The following is a 14,747-nucleotide window of genomic DNA, read 5'->3' as shown; positions in this document are numbered from 1 at the left end:
GATTTTTTAAAATTACATGAATGGTATATCACCTATGAATTAATTTACTAATATTAGAGTCGGGTGCCGGTGGCTCACACCTGTAATCCAAGCTACTCAGGAGGCTGAGATCTGAGGATTGTGGTTCAAAGCCAGGAAAAGTCCATGAGACTCTTATTTCCAATTAATCACTAGAAAATGGGAAGTGGCGCTGTGGCTCAAGTGGTGGAGCTGAGGAGCTCAGGGACAGCGCCTAAGCCCAGAGTTCAAGTCCCACGACCAACCAAAACAAATAGTATTAGAAAGATTGCTATGAATACTAGTTCTAAAAAGATAATATTAAGACAGATGGAGTTGAGAACTACTTTCTACTTATATTGTTTCCAAATTCCGATTTTCCATTAGATGCTTGGCCTATTAGGGGTAATTTAATGATCTACACTTGGTGTTATATTTGCAGTTAGCTTCATTTTAATTCCTCTATTATACTCATTCTTCTTTATTCTGTTCATTATTATACTGGAAAACCACTCCATACAACTACAGCTGTGTCTGAGGCTCAGTTGTTTGAAAGGTTTGAGAAAAGAAAGGCAGTGTGATGTAATACGGGTAAGGTCAGGGATTTGTGCCACATTATCCAGGTATCAGTGTTGGCCCTTTTCACGTGAGCCTTCTGACACTTTCTTAGCCTTTTGACCTTTATGTCTCAAATCTCTAAAATGGAAACAATAATTTACATAAGCCAAGTGCTTAGGATGGAACCAAGCACAACAGTAAGTGCTCCATGAGTGTTATCTTGCTCCTTAGGGTGGCCAGCACCTGGTCCAGCCCTTAACTATGGTGAGGCAGCCCTACTTCCTGGTTCTCAGTTGAAAGAGTGAGAACTCTCAAGAACTTTCTGGCTCTCTTAGGAGCTCAATTAAGGAGCAGTTAGCACCCAGTTGGCATATTTTCCAAATAGATAACCCTTGGCAGTCATTCACACTTTCTCTTGTTACTCAGACCACTTAGCAGGCTGTTAAGGATCTTTTGTTTCTCTCTCCGCATTGAATGAAGTATAAAGTAACCTTTTTGAGTTTCTCTAGGAGGTGATGTGTAGTCTAGTCAGGAAGAACCTGGACAAAACCCAGAAAATATGGTTGTTACAAAATGTAACAACAACAAAACAAAAACAAAACCCCCAAACCCCTCAAACAATGTGTTTAGGGCTCAGATGCCCTTGTTCTTAATGGGCCTGCTGGAGATGGAAGTGTGTGTGAGGTTAGACGGACCTAGCCAGGACTCAGGAATGAAGAGGCTTAGATGGGAGACTACTGCAGCATCTGCCCCACTGCCTGGCATCTATCCCACCCCTTCCTCCCCTTCAGAGAACACAGCAATATGGCCTGTGGGGAGGAATGAAGGTACAATCCATTGCCTTGCAACTTCTGTTTCAAGACCTATTTTGTGCTAATCAATGGGACATTTAAAAAAAGTACATTCAGGGAAAGTTTTGATAGGTAATATATAGGAAAAACAAATACTGCTTCTAGCAGCAGAGTCAGGCCAACTAGATTTCTCGGTTTCCAATGACACAGTCATTTGCCTTGCCAAATTATACCCAACTCACAATCTTTGCTAATGGTGATGGGAGTATCTTGACATATATTTGATTACTAATTTGATCTTCTCAACGGCTTAACTTTTTCATGTTTTTGTCTGTACTTGACCATATATCCAGAGGAACTATCCGAAGGTAATTTTCCATTTTTATTTCCTAACTGTACCAGATCGAACTATTTAAGGTCTTTCAGCAATAACTTGACAGAAAAACTTTCAAGAGGAAGAGATGGTACTTTCAGGGTGAAATCAATGATTAAATAAATGTTCAGTTTCATAGAACGTATTTTAAATGTATAAGGAAAGTAATTCTACTTTACACATATGTAACTTGGGAGACATTTGTATTTAAACTTATTGACATACCTCAGTGAGAAAATATGCTTACTTACCAGAAGATGGAATAGATACAGATGTTTTCTGTTTTAAAAAATGCATTGTTTAAATAAGGTTAAGAAAAAACAATTTTATATATCTGATCATCATATGAACAAATGTTCTTCTTATATCAATGATCAGAACAGTTGTAAAAATGATAACTGACATAGTAAGAATAAAACAATCTGGCTGGGTGCCAGTGACTCATGCCTGTAAATCTACCTACTCAGGAAGCTGAGATCTGAGGATCACGGTTCAAAGACAATCATAGGCAGGAAAGTCCACCTCCAATAAACTACCAGAAAACCAGAAGTAGTGCTGTGACTCAAGCAGTAGAGCACTCACCTTTAACTGAAGAGCTGAGGGATAGTGTCCAGGCCCAGAGTTGAAGCCCCAGGACACCCAGAAACAATTGGCTGCCAAAGAATAAATATATCTAGCAAACTGATTAACTAGGGCTTTCAAGAGCACACTATATCTGCAAGTTAAAGCCAACACCAGTTTCTATTTATTTAAAATAAGTTTTCTTGGGTGTGTTTAAAAATGCACCCAGTTTTTTATTGTGACTCAGTATCTTTTCTGTGGTTTTTTTTTTTCCTTTTTTTTTGGTGACAGAGTCTCATTGTGTACATAGTGTAGATAGTTCAGATGGTCTCAGACTCAGCTGGTCTTTCTGCCTCAGTTTCCTGAGTGCTGGGATTATAGGTGTGTACCACCACTCCTGCCTTCTTTCTTATAACTTTAAACAAATCTATAGAAGTTTCTTGCAGTCAACCACACTGGACAGAAATCATTTAGTATAATGAAGTTCTGCAAAGTATCTGTAGTTTGTTGGGTAATAATAGGATGGAAAGTGCTGATAATGTTTTTTGAGCAGGGAAGATGATATTAGAGATTAAACCGAGAGCCTCTTGCTTGCGTAGCAGATGTGTTATCACTTGACCTCCTCATCTCATGCCCCTTTTGCATATTTTTGTTAGTGCGGGGCTTGAACTCAGGGCTTGAGCTTTTTTACTGAAGGCTATCACTCTATTACTTTGAGCCACAGCTCCACTTCTGGTTAGTTGGTGATATGAATCTCACAGACTTTCCTGTCTGGCCTGGCTTCAAACCATGATCCTCAGATCTCAACCTCCTGAGTAACTAGGATTACAGGCATGGGCCACCAGAGCCTAGTACATTTGTTGTTTCTGAGGTAGGGTCTCACTTTTACTTGGGCTAACACAGGCTGACATGTATGCAACACTATGCCAAACCATTGGTTGAGATGGAGGCTCTTGAACTTTTTCATTTGGGCTAGGCTTCAACTGTGATCCTCCATCTCTATTTCCCAAGTATCTAGGATTATAGGTGTGAACAACCATACTTGGCTGCTGAGAACAATCTTTTTTTTTAATAGCATCAAATCCAAATTTAATGAAAAAGAATGATTAAATTAACACTATACAGTAAGGACTAAGATGCACAAGATGATAGTCTTGTTTGTTTTAATCAATAATTGTGTTGAGAACAATCTTAATAAGACATCCAAGGATAAATAATGTAAAGATGACTTAACATATTCATTCTCTCTGCTCTTACATATTCTGTTTCTGCCATTCTCTGTGTTACAGATAAGGACGAATTTGTTGGCTATGGGCAGAAGTTCTTTATTGGTAAGTGATTGTGGGTGAATTTTTGTTAGCCTGTTAAGTGATATTCATCCTAGCCTTATGCCCTGATGAAATCTTTCTTTGTTATTGAATATTTCCAAACTAGTTCCTTATCCTGGTTTTTCTATGTCTGCTTCTGTCTTGGCAATAATATCATCTATTGATTATTTGTTTCAGTTAATAATAATCAATAATCTATTGATTATTTCCATATTTACTGAATAGCTCTTAATTATTTGTCAAAGCTCAATCTTTTGATTTTCTGCCAGAAGTTTCTGTTTCCTATTTATCATACTCTAATGATATAATTTTTTAAGTTATTAAACTCATCTTTTATGACCACTTCATCTCACCTGGGGAGAGTTTTCTTAATGGAAAAGCATCTGCCATTTAAAGCTCTCTGGACCTCCTTTTTCATGAGGCAGGAGAAAACAACTGAGCTACAGTTAGGAAATTGGAACATTGGATCCCAAATGTGGATGCACCATAGGGTGGATGGGAGAGCTTTAAAAATACCAGTGGCCACCGTTATGCATTGCTTCCAGAATAGATAAAGCCATTAGATAAAGTTAAGCAGTGGAGGAAACCCTTAGGTAAGGCTGAGTGGGAGAAGCAGCTGCAAAAGCCTGAGTGGAGTCAGGAGGGTATGTGTGTAGGGCACAGTGGAGGCCCAGTACTGGTCAGACCCAGAGAGACATCTCACAACCTCGACAGAGATGTTCTCTCATCTCACTTGTGCTCCAACACTGTGCCAAGCTCAGTAATTGTTGGCCCATCTAACAAAGGGGCTGTTGGCTGCTACAATAAAGGCAAACATATGAAAGATGATAAAAAGCCAGAGAAGGGAGTTACAGATATGGAGCATGCAGGCTACAATGAATCCTGTAGTAGCGAGTCATAGTGTGGATATTTGTGTAAACTCATGGTCATTCTCTGTTCATTTATTCTTTTCCTACGCATTTAGTTTTGCTGTTTATCTTGATATCTTCTCTCTCAATGCTAATGGAGTTATAAGAAGATAGACTTGAATTAGTTGACCACTGCATTCCAGCAACCCTGGCATATAATGGATGTAACTTCTTCTGCTTTCCCTTGATATACTTTTTTAATCTTCTAATTTCAGATAGACATATATATGTTTGTTTATATGTATATATTTGTATATGTAGGTTTATGTATTTTTTATATTTATATACATTTGCTTTTGTTTTTTGTAGCAGTACTGAGAATTGAACTCAGGCCCTCATGCTTGGCCTGAGAGTTTTACCACCCAAACAAGACTATTATATGAATGAGCACTCTAGGGTCACAGGCACTACATGCTTGATCAGACTTGCAGCAAGAAAGCATCTGTGCTGGATCTTACTGTCTTTGTGTTTGCACCCTCCCCAGCTGGTTTCCGCCGCAGCATGCGCCTCTGCCGCAGGAAGTCTCACCTCAGACAGCTGCATGCTAGCGTGTGCCATGCAGGGAGCTGCTGCAGTGCAGTGGGGGCCCCCTATGAGGAGGTGGTAAGATGCCAGCGGCACCCCTCGGACAAGCACCGACTCATAGTGCTGGTCGGTACGTCCCGGTGTGCACTGTCTGCTCTTCTTTGGCAAGCTGTCATAGATTTAGTTGTCTTGCATTGGGAGTTGTAGCAAAAGTAAGACCCTTTATGGACTTCTGTATAATTACCTTTTAAAAAGTATACAATTAAATGTGATATGCCATGGCATGTATGAACTTGTATAATAACAAGTTGCTATTTGCTGCGGTTATAACTGATAAGGTTCTGCCTGTTAAGAATTTGTTCTAGACTCATAGTATACTCTCAGACTGGATCATTAGTCTGTATTAGGAAAACAAATCCTTATAATTCATTTCTCTAAGAAAGTTGTAGCCATCTCCTTTAAAAAAGTATCTTAATATTGTTTTTTTCTTCTATTTTTTGCATTGGTACTGGGGTTTGAACTCAGGACCCAAAACTTACCATGTAGACACTTCAGCCACTGTCCCATTGCATATACCCTTAGTGCCAAGGGACAGAGCAATATTGAGCTGAGGTGATCTGATTTTGTGATCAAGATCTACAAAGTTGGTCCTTTGTTAGTATACCCTTCCTTACATTGACTACCATCCTGGTGGTCTGTTCAGCTGTGAACCAGGCAGGTGTCCCAGGGTAGAACATGTTTGGCAGCCAGAACCAGCTCTGATATTTGCAGCACCTGTTGAAAAATGAAAATATAAGGCTCTTTGCTCAAAGGTAGAACAGCAGAGCATTCATCTAAGCCCAGTATCATCTCTGAGCATGGTCCTTACATTACTACTTAGGTTCTATGCCTGTGAAGTCAGGCTTGGCTTCAGATTACACACAGGATGCCCACTCATCCAGCCCATCAAAAATGTGACCCCAAATTCTGTAAATCCCAGGACAGTTATCATCAATTTGCCTTCTGATTGTGTCTCCATAGCAATTTCATTTGAAGAAGAAAGGCAGGATGTTTCAGATTATCTGAAATGAGACTAGCAGTCTTGTAGCATCCAACATTGGATAAAGTTTTCTGAAGGCGACAGAGTTCTACAATGACCCTACTTTGCCTCTGAAAGTTGGAGCAGTGTGGGTTATTCCATGAGTCACTAGAAAAATCCCCAAGAGTTTTCTGTTGCTGTTCCAGTTCACAAGAAGGAATATCATAGTGATTTCCCTAAAAACATTTGTTCTCAATGAATAACTGAAATGATGATTTTACCATAGGATTATATTTCCACATCTAATGATTACTGCTTGTGATTGCTTTGGTTTAGGACCTTCTGGTGTTGGAGTCAATGAACTGAGAAGACAACTTATTGAATTCAATCCCAACTATTATCAAAGTGCTGTGCCACGTATGTATGTTAATTTTTCTTTCATAGAGGTTCATGCTTTGTTAAAACTTTACTTTCCCCTTGAAATGTACTTCCTTTATGAAATTATGTCATACTACCTTTCTTGTAAAAGTATAAGATATAAGGGATAATCCCTAAATATTTCTAACTATATTTATCAAATAAAGAAAACTGACTTACCCACATATACTCAATTAGGCTTTAGAAAGGTGACTTTGCCTTTTTCCCATCTTAATAATCATACACATGACCATTCAAGAAATATAATGTTTAGCAATAATGGCTAACATTCCTTTAATACTGTTTTTCTGGCATTGTACTTGACTATAGTGTTATTTTAAAATTTACATATAAAATTTTAAGTAAATTTATGAATAAGATTATTCAATATATAGAGGCTTTTTAAAAGTCATGTTTTCTAATTGCCTTTTATCAAAGACTCCTTTCAACTACCAAGACATAATCTTCCTTATTTTTCTCTGCACTCACCAAATTTTAAACACTTAGAGGTGTGTGTGTGTGTGTGTGTGTGTGTGTGTGTGTGTGTGTATGTGTGTGTGTGTGTGTTTAAACTTTAAGATACTAGAGAACTACAATCCTAAAAATGTAAGGTATTGTTATTTGCTTATTGGAATTAATTATTGGAATAATCCTTCAGAGAAAAAATACAAAGTACTCTAATAACACCTGTATTGTAAAAGTAGGGAAGATAAAGACTTGAGATACAATTCCTAATTTCAAGAAAATAGAAGGTTTGGGGAGTAACAATGTTCAATAAGAAATATACTCATTACCTTACTCATGTAACTGTAATCCCTCTGACATCACCCTTGCAATCAAATCAAATTTAATTAAAAAAAAGAAAATGAAAGGTCTATAATATCTGACCTCTAATATGTGTAAAAGGAGGTTCAAACTTTGACTGAGGCATTAAATGAAAATATTTAAATAAGGAATATGAGAATTAGGTAAGTACCTCACACATGTCAGCATTTGAAATAGCTGAGAAGGTTAATGGGAGATTTAAGGAGACTTTTCTTGAATAAAGCCATGATATGGGTCACTTCTGAGCCAATGGGGTTGGGAACAGCATGCAGATATGGCTGCTTCTTCTTCCCTTCAGTATAAGAGGGGGGAGTTTTGATCTTCATATGTATTCCCTGCATTTAGGGGACACAAGAGACTGGTGTCAGGATTGTACTTGGACAATCTAAAGGACAAAAGCTTCCAGAAAGTAAGTGGCCAATGGCAGTAGTCTGTCACAGCAGGACAAGAGATAACATATGTAAAAGTCAGTCAAGAGTTTATCTTGGCACCTACCCAAGAGGAAATCTCAGTAGAAAGCCAAAAGTAGACCCCAAAATACATCTGGATCTGGAAGGAATCACCAAGGTCTTGCAGAAACAGAGCTTGAATTTGAGAAACCCAGTTATTGTTTGTGATGATGGTGGATAGTAGGGTTTACAAAATAACCCATCTCATCTAAGAGAGAAAGAGCCAGATTTTTTTTTTTAATCTGTCAAGTCAAAGGAAGCCAGCAGTAGCCTTGGTATCAGGCAACTCAGAACTTCCTGCTTCCCTCTGAACTCTAACCATGGAGAGAGAACACTAGCAATAGAAATGTATTTGGGGGGAGTTGTTTTGCTTTTGTTGTTGTATGGTAACTGGGCATCAAGCCTGGGGCCTTACTTATGCTGGACAAGCACTCTACCACTGATCTACGGAGCTACATCTTCACTTAGGAGCAGTAGAAATGAATGACCAGAAAGAAAATTGAGTCCTACTCCCTGTCCCAATCCAGCTTCTCTAACTTCTGTCTTCCCTGGGTACAGCAAGTCTGAACAGAGGTGTGAAGTCCAATATAAATACAGTTCATAATTCTGATTATTACATGGGATTGGAATTTTAATTACTTAATGGAGTCCCGATGATGAAAAAGTAATTATGACATGAATGATGACATTTTTAAAAATTAAATTTAGGAATAACCAGAAGAGTCATTGAAGTTGCTAGATTTTCATCCAGTGGCAAGAGAAGACCTTGCCTCAAAGGATGCCATGGAAGACTAGCAATGTTATTTCTTGATCTCATCCTATAAGCTCTGCTTCCTGAAGTAATGTCTTCATATGCAAAAGAACAGGCACTCATTTCAAATATAAAAGCTACAAAAGAAGCCACAGTTTCTCAGTAGTCTGGTCAAAGCAAAATACCCACAGACACAAAATTATTTTAAGAGGCTCAGATAGCCCCCCTTCAAAGAGAGATTTTTTTAAGTGTTTATTTTTGCTTCTTTCATTTGTTTTCATTTTTGTGCTGGGGATTAGATACAGAGCTTTGTGAATACTAGACAGTCACTGAGTTCAAACCCTTGTACCACCAAAAAGAATTGGTATTTGAGCCCTTGAAGATTAATTCCTTGATCATGTGGGGCCTGTATCAGGCTCCTAGTTGGGCATTTCCATGTGTTGACATCATCAGATGTTGGTCTATTTCATTCTTAAGTTTTGTCAAATGAAAATACAGAACTTTTTTTTTTTTTGGTTGGTCGTGGGGCTTGAACTCTGGGCCTGGGAGTTATATCTGAGCTCTTCAGCTCAAGACAAGTGCTCTGCCACTTGAGCCACAGTGCTACTTCCAGTTTTCTGGTGGTTAATTGGAGACAAGAGTCTGAGAAGCCAGGCACTGGTGGCTCACGCCTGTAATCCTAGCTACTCAGGAGGCTGAGATCTGAGGATCGCAGTCCAAAGCCAGCCCAGGCAGGAAAGTCCGTGAGACTCTTATCTCCAATAAACCACTAGAAAACCAGAAGTGGCACTGTGGCTCAAGTGGTAGAGAGCTCGCCTTGAGCTGAAGAGTGCAGCGACAGCGCCCAAGCCCAGAGTTCAAGCCCCATGACCGACCAAAACAAAAAACAAAAACAAAAACAAAAACAAAAAGAGTCTCAGGAATTTTCCTGCTGGGGCTGGCTTTGAAACTCGAACCTCAGATCTCAGCCTCCTGAGCAGCTAAGATTACAGGTGTGAGCCACTGGCACCAGGCTTCAGAACTTTTCTTTTTAATAAATAAGGGACAATTGCTATAGCAGAGACTAATGGGTATGCTTTGCAGCATGTAGGATACAGAGTTAGAATTGTGCATTTTTCTTCTTTGAGTTCTAAGAACCTAACATAGTAGATACATAGTAGGTGCTATGTACTAGCTGAATAAATATATGCAGACGATAGACAAGTCGCTTTTAGGTATTTGGTGAAATTAAAGAGTTTATAATTAAAATGGCCCTATCAGAAAATCAGATTGAAAGTTATATGGATTGGCCAAAGGTTTTTTTTTTTTTTCTGTTGTTTGGATGTTTTTTTTCCTGTTGTTTGTTTGGTTTTGTTTTCCCAGAACTCGGGTGGCCAGGTGCTTGCTCAGGTTGCTTATGGCTGGAGCTCTACTACTTGAGTCATGGCTCCAGTCTAGTATTTTGTGGGTTAATTCAAGATACAGTTTCAAAAACTCGTCTGCCATGGCTAGCATCAAACATTGGTACTCCAGGTCTCAGCCTCTCAGTAGGTAAGATTACAGACAGGCATGAGCCACCAGAACCTGCCTAGGATTGGCCAAGATCTTGATAATATCCAAAACTCATCATCACCTCAACTAGGGTATTGATTCATCTAGGAAAGACTGCAGATTGTCATGGGCTGTCTCTATTTCATATCTGAGACAATCAGATTTGATATAGTAAAAAATATTACTCTAGATCAGGGTAATTTGGTTATTTATAACATCAGATGAGGGCAATATAAAACTGTCAATATGGGCTGGGAAGGTGGCTCAGTGGTAGAACGCTTGCATGCATGAGGCCCTGGGTTCGATTCCTCAGCACCACATAAGCAAAAAAGAAAAAAGCTAGAAGTGGCACTGTAGCTCCAGTAGTAGAGTGCTAGCACTGAGCTGAAGAGCTGAGGGACAGCGCCCAGGCCCAGAGTTCAGGCCCCATGACTGGACCCAAAAAAGCAAAAAAAAACCTGTCAGTACAAGCAGATGACCACCAGCAGCCAACAGCATTGGAGGAGCATATGTTCTCTTGTGTACTACGTAATTTCTTAGACATCATCTGGCCTGTGAGCCACACATTCCCCATCCCTGGGAAAGAAGCACAACCGGTAGACTCTAGTTTTAGCTTTGCTCTTCATTGATCTTAAGAATGTGATCAAGTTAGTTACACTCCAGAAGCATCAGTTACTCCTCAGTAAAAATATGGGACAACATTTTACCTCGCTAGAAGTTCAGAGACTGAAGTCAGAAATGCATTGTCTATATAAACAATATTGTTGGTGTTGCCACATGTGAGCATACAGGCATCTTAGTTAGGGATCACATACAATTCAGTATTGTCTGCTTAGAAGTAATAGAATGTGTTCTTTAGAGCTCCTTATGTTGGCTTGAAAACATTTGTTTCCACACTATGAACAATCAATCAAGATTTACAGATTGACTGATTTTGATAACTTCCACTTTCTTATAATCAATTCAGTATTCCACTTTTTGGTCCTAGCATTTACCTGTGTATGGATTCATTTATTTGTTCTGATTGGGCTTCTTTATCCAAATGCATATTGGTAACAAGTCTAAACATTTTGAAGACACTGAAACTTTTCATTATCCCCCCCTTTTTTTGACAGACACTACTCGTTCCCCAAAGAGTTATGAAGTGAATGGACGTGAGTATCACTATGTGTCAAAGGAAGAATTTGAAAGCCTCATATATAGTCACAGGTAAGGTCTAGTATAAAAGCTAATTTTTGCCTAAGGTTATTTGACCTACAAAATAACCTCCATTTTTATGGACTTTCTAAAGCTTCTGGTGGTGGTTTAATTCCTCTTCTTTCTGGAGAGTTATGCAAGAAGCATATGTTGCTACACTGGTATAACAATTCATTGAGTTTGGAAAGGGAGCAGAATTGAGCTGCAAGCTTAAGAGGATTTAAGGAAGTAGCTATGTCTTAGGTCTCCCAATATATTTGTTTCTACTGCTGAATATCCATTTATACTAGCAAAAGTCTATTTAAATTCAGTTCTATTGGCATTTGCCTTCATGTAACTATGATTAATATTTCACTTGTAGAAAGAATTTTTGTTTCTTTTGTCCTGGCAGGATGCTGGAGTATGGTGAGTACAAAGGCCACCTGTATGGTACTAGTGTGGATGCTGTTCAGGCAGTCCTTGATAAAGGAAAGATCTGTGTCATGGACTTGGAGCCTCAGGTGGGTCTGTGGTGGAATGTTTCTCATCTCTTCCTAGTCATGAGTACATGTCAACCTGTTGTTCATGTGCCAAGACACTGTATTGTAACCTTTTGAAGAATAAGACCACTTCTCATGTCCCAGAGCCAGGTTGTTACTTGTAGTGTCAGTTGCTAACATTTTGTTTTGAGTTGGTGAGGGAGTCTGCTCCTCAGACACAAAACCAGAACTAGGTGCTCTACCATTTTGAGCCACAGAGCCATTTCCAGTTTTCTGGTGGTTAATTGCTGATAACAGTTTCATGGACTTTCCTGCAGCAGCTGGCTTTGAACCTCGATTCTCAGATCTCAGCCTCCTCCTGAGTAGCTAGGATTATAGGCATGAACCATTAGTGCTCAGCTAGGCCCAGTTTTTATGATCAATGTTCTTTAGTCATTCAAAATGTATACTTTGTGTGCTAAAGGGAATTGTAAGAAGAGAGCTATATTCTCCTTGGGTCAAGGCCTGTGATCAGTGTGAAAATGGCAGTAGTATCTAATGTGAAGTAATGGCAGAAAGAGAGGGAGTGGGAGTGAAATAGAGTTTCTATCTTGAGTTTCTAGTTTTGCCTTTGTTGTAAGGTATTATGCACTGGAGTGTCTCCTCTCAGATAGTTTATGTTATGGATAGGACTTATTTGCTAGTTAGATTTTAATAATTAGAGCTAGAAAAAAGAGCCTGGATTTAAGCCTAATTTTAAGCGCCCTACCTTTTATTATTAAAACATTTTTTATGATGGAATTGTTGGGATACATAAGACTATACTCTTACTAAAATGCAACTGCTCATTTCTGGCTTTAGAAAATTTGAGAACATTCATGATGACTCTAGGTAGTACTTCTGCTTTTAAATGAATATTTAATATTTCCCTGTAGGATATTCAAGTGGCTCGGACTAATGAACTGAAGCCCTATGTCATATTTATAAAGCCATCTAATCTAAGTTGTATGAAACAATCTCGGAAAAATGCTAAGATTATTACCGACTACTTTGTGGACATGAAGTTCAAGGTAGATAAAGGACAAAATCATCTTATTGCTTTCATACTGGCCAGGCTGGGGAAATCCAGGTCAGATTGGGCTGAGCTAAGGACCTTGGATCTCATTGTCTACTTCACTGCTTCTTTCACTCTCTCCCTAAAAGCATTTCAATGAATGGTTTGACTTAAAAATTATTTTCACAGGAACTTAAATAATGTAATTTTGTCTCTAATGATAACTCTATCACACCATCCTCATGTTGAAGGTGGCTATTTGCTATCTGCCAAGTAATGTCATTCCTAATCAGATTAATTAATATGCTCATCTGGAATTGTTTTATTTAAGCTGGTGATTTTTTCCTTTGGCTTTATGCTATACGTGGTTGAGAGCTTCAAGTGTTTAGGTAATGACAGACTATTATACAAACTATTACAAATCTTACAAAACTGATCAGAGACACTTGGAGAAAGATTACAGGTTGAAATGTAAGTTTTGTAGTTTAATAGAAGCTGTTTAGCTGTGCTTTGTGGTACATACTCGTAATTCCAGCACTCAGAGGCAAAGGCAGGAGGCTCACAATTTCCAGGTCAGCTTCAGCTACAGAGGAGACCCTGTCTAAAAGTGAAACATATTTGACTCACATTTTGTTGTTGTTGTTCTTATTCTGGACCATGAGCTTGAATTCAGGGCCATGGAAGTCTACTTCCATGCTAGTTACTAAGAGGTGGAGTCTCCAAAATTTCTCTTCCCAACCTGGCTTCAAACAGAGATCCTCCAAGTCTCAAGCCACCTGAGTAGCTAGGATTACAAGTGTGCACTTTGGGGCTGACCAAATTGCTTTTATAACAAGCTCCACACCTGAATGTGCAAGCACAACAGACTGGGTTACTTTTCCATTTGTCTCGCTAAGTCCTTGGCATCTCTATTTTATTTCTCCTGAAGGATGAAGACCTACAAGAAATGGGAGAGATAGCCCAAAAGATGGAGATTCAGTTTGGTCAGTTCTTTGATCATGTCATTGTGAATGACAACTTGCAAGATGCATGTGCCCAGTTGTTGTCTGCCATACAAAATGCTCAGGAAGAGCCTCAGTGGGTACCAACAATATGGGTTTCTTCTGATACACAGTCTTAATCTGTTCTTCTGCTTAACATTGCCCTGGCTACAAAGATCTGGATAGCTGCAATTTAAAACAGTATTTGATCCACTATAATGTGTGCAACTTACAAAGTACTATTTATTAATTTTTCTATTTTGAAAATAATTATTGCCAGAGTTGGGTTTTTTTGCACAGCTGGAGCTCTACCATTCGATCCATACCTCCAACTTTTGTAATCTCTTAACTTTTCTACTTGAGCTGGTTTGTGGACTGTGGTCCTCTGGATCTCAGTCTCCAGAGTAACTAAGATTACTAGTGTGAGCCATGGGCACCCAGCTAAAAATTTGAAATTTGTTAAAAAATTATATGGTTATAAATGGTATTGTACAGTTATATGGAATTTATCGATTTGACTTTTAGGCAAAACTCGCTCCTTTTACCTTACATAAAAGACTATGAACAATGTTAACTCACTGAACCTATGAGAACTTTTCGTAGATTTCATATGGTCTTTATAAGATTCAGGTAAGAATGCTTTCTTAAATAAAACAAGCAGTATAGAACTTCAGAAACTTTTTTTTTCTATTTTGTGAAATTTCTTTCTACAAAAAGTGCCTAACCATCTCAGCAAAAGAAAAGTTAACATGCATATTTCACACCTATAGGAATAATATTGTCTTTTTAGGGGCTACAAGTAAAAAAAAAAATCAAGTCTAACAATAATTTTCCTAAAAGCCATTATCTATGTGTACACCAAAATTAGGAAAGGGCACTGGCCTCGACCTGGAAGAGACCTGCATGCGAGCAGGCAACAAAACGAGCATGTTACCCAAAGCCCTTTTTCCCTTTTCCCGCACTCGGGGTCCCCCCACCCTGCCCCCCATTTCTGCATCGCTTCTACACCTGCATAACTCTAGAAGTG

General features: G+C 38.8%; 1 protein-coding gene across 1 annotated transcript in view; it reads left to right on the top strand.

Annotated features, from left to right (window-relative positions):
- The window catches only part of Mpp4 (MAGUK p55 scaffold protein 4), a 36,152-nt gene extending 21,817 nt beyond the window's left edge, over positions 1 to 14,335 (top strand). Inside the window, exons 14-21 of the mRNA XM_069995853.1 lie at positions 1,700 to 1,714; positions 3,570 to 3,611; positions 5,001 to 5,171; positions 6,396 to 6,476; positions 11,147 to 11,240; positions 11,620 to 11,728; positions 12,622 to 12,756; positions 13,669 to 14,335. Coding sequence (XP_069851954.1) covers positions 1,700 to 1,714; positions 3,570 to 3,611; positions 5,001 to 5,171; positions 6,396 to 6,476; positions 11,147 to 11,240; positions 11,620 to 11,728; positions 12,622 to 12,756; positions 13,669 to 13,860 — 839 coding nt within the window. The 3' untranslated portion in view covers positions 13,861 to 14,335. The remainder of the gene's footprint in view (positions 1 to 1,699; positions 1,715 to 3,569; positions 3,612 to 5,000; positions 5,172 to 6,395; positions 6,477 to 11,146; positions 11,241 to 11,619; positions 11,729 to 12,621; positions 12,757 to 13,668) is intronic.
- Positions 14,336 to 14,747: the final 412 nt, after the last annotated feature.

Source organism: Dipodomys merriami, unplaced genomic scaffold (assembly GCF_024711535.1).
Source record: "Dipodomys merriami isolate MVZ:Mamm:240054 unplaced genomic scaffold, mDipMer1.0.p SCAF_49, whole genome shotgun sequence".
Lineage (NCBI taxonomy): Eukaryota > Metazoa > Chordata > Mammalia > Rodentia > Heteromyidae > Dipodomys > Dipodomys merriami.
Note: the sequence above shows the minus strand (reverse complement) of the source record. Positions and strands in the feature narration are given on the sequence as shown.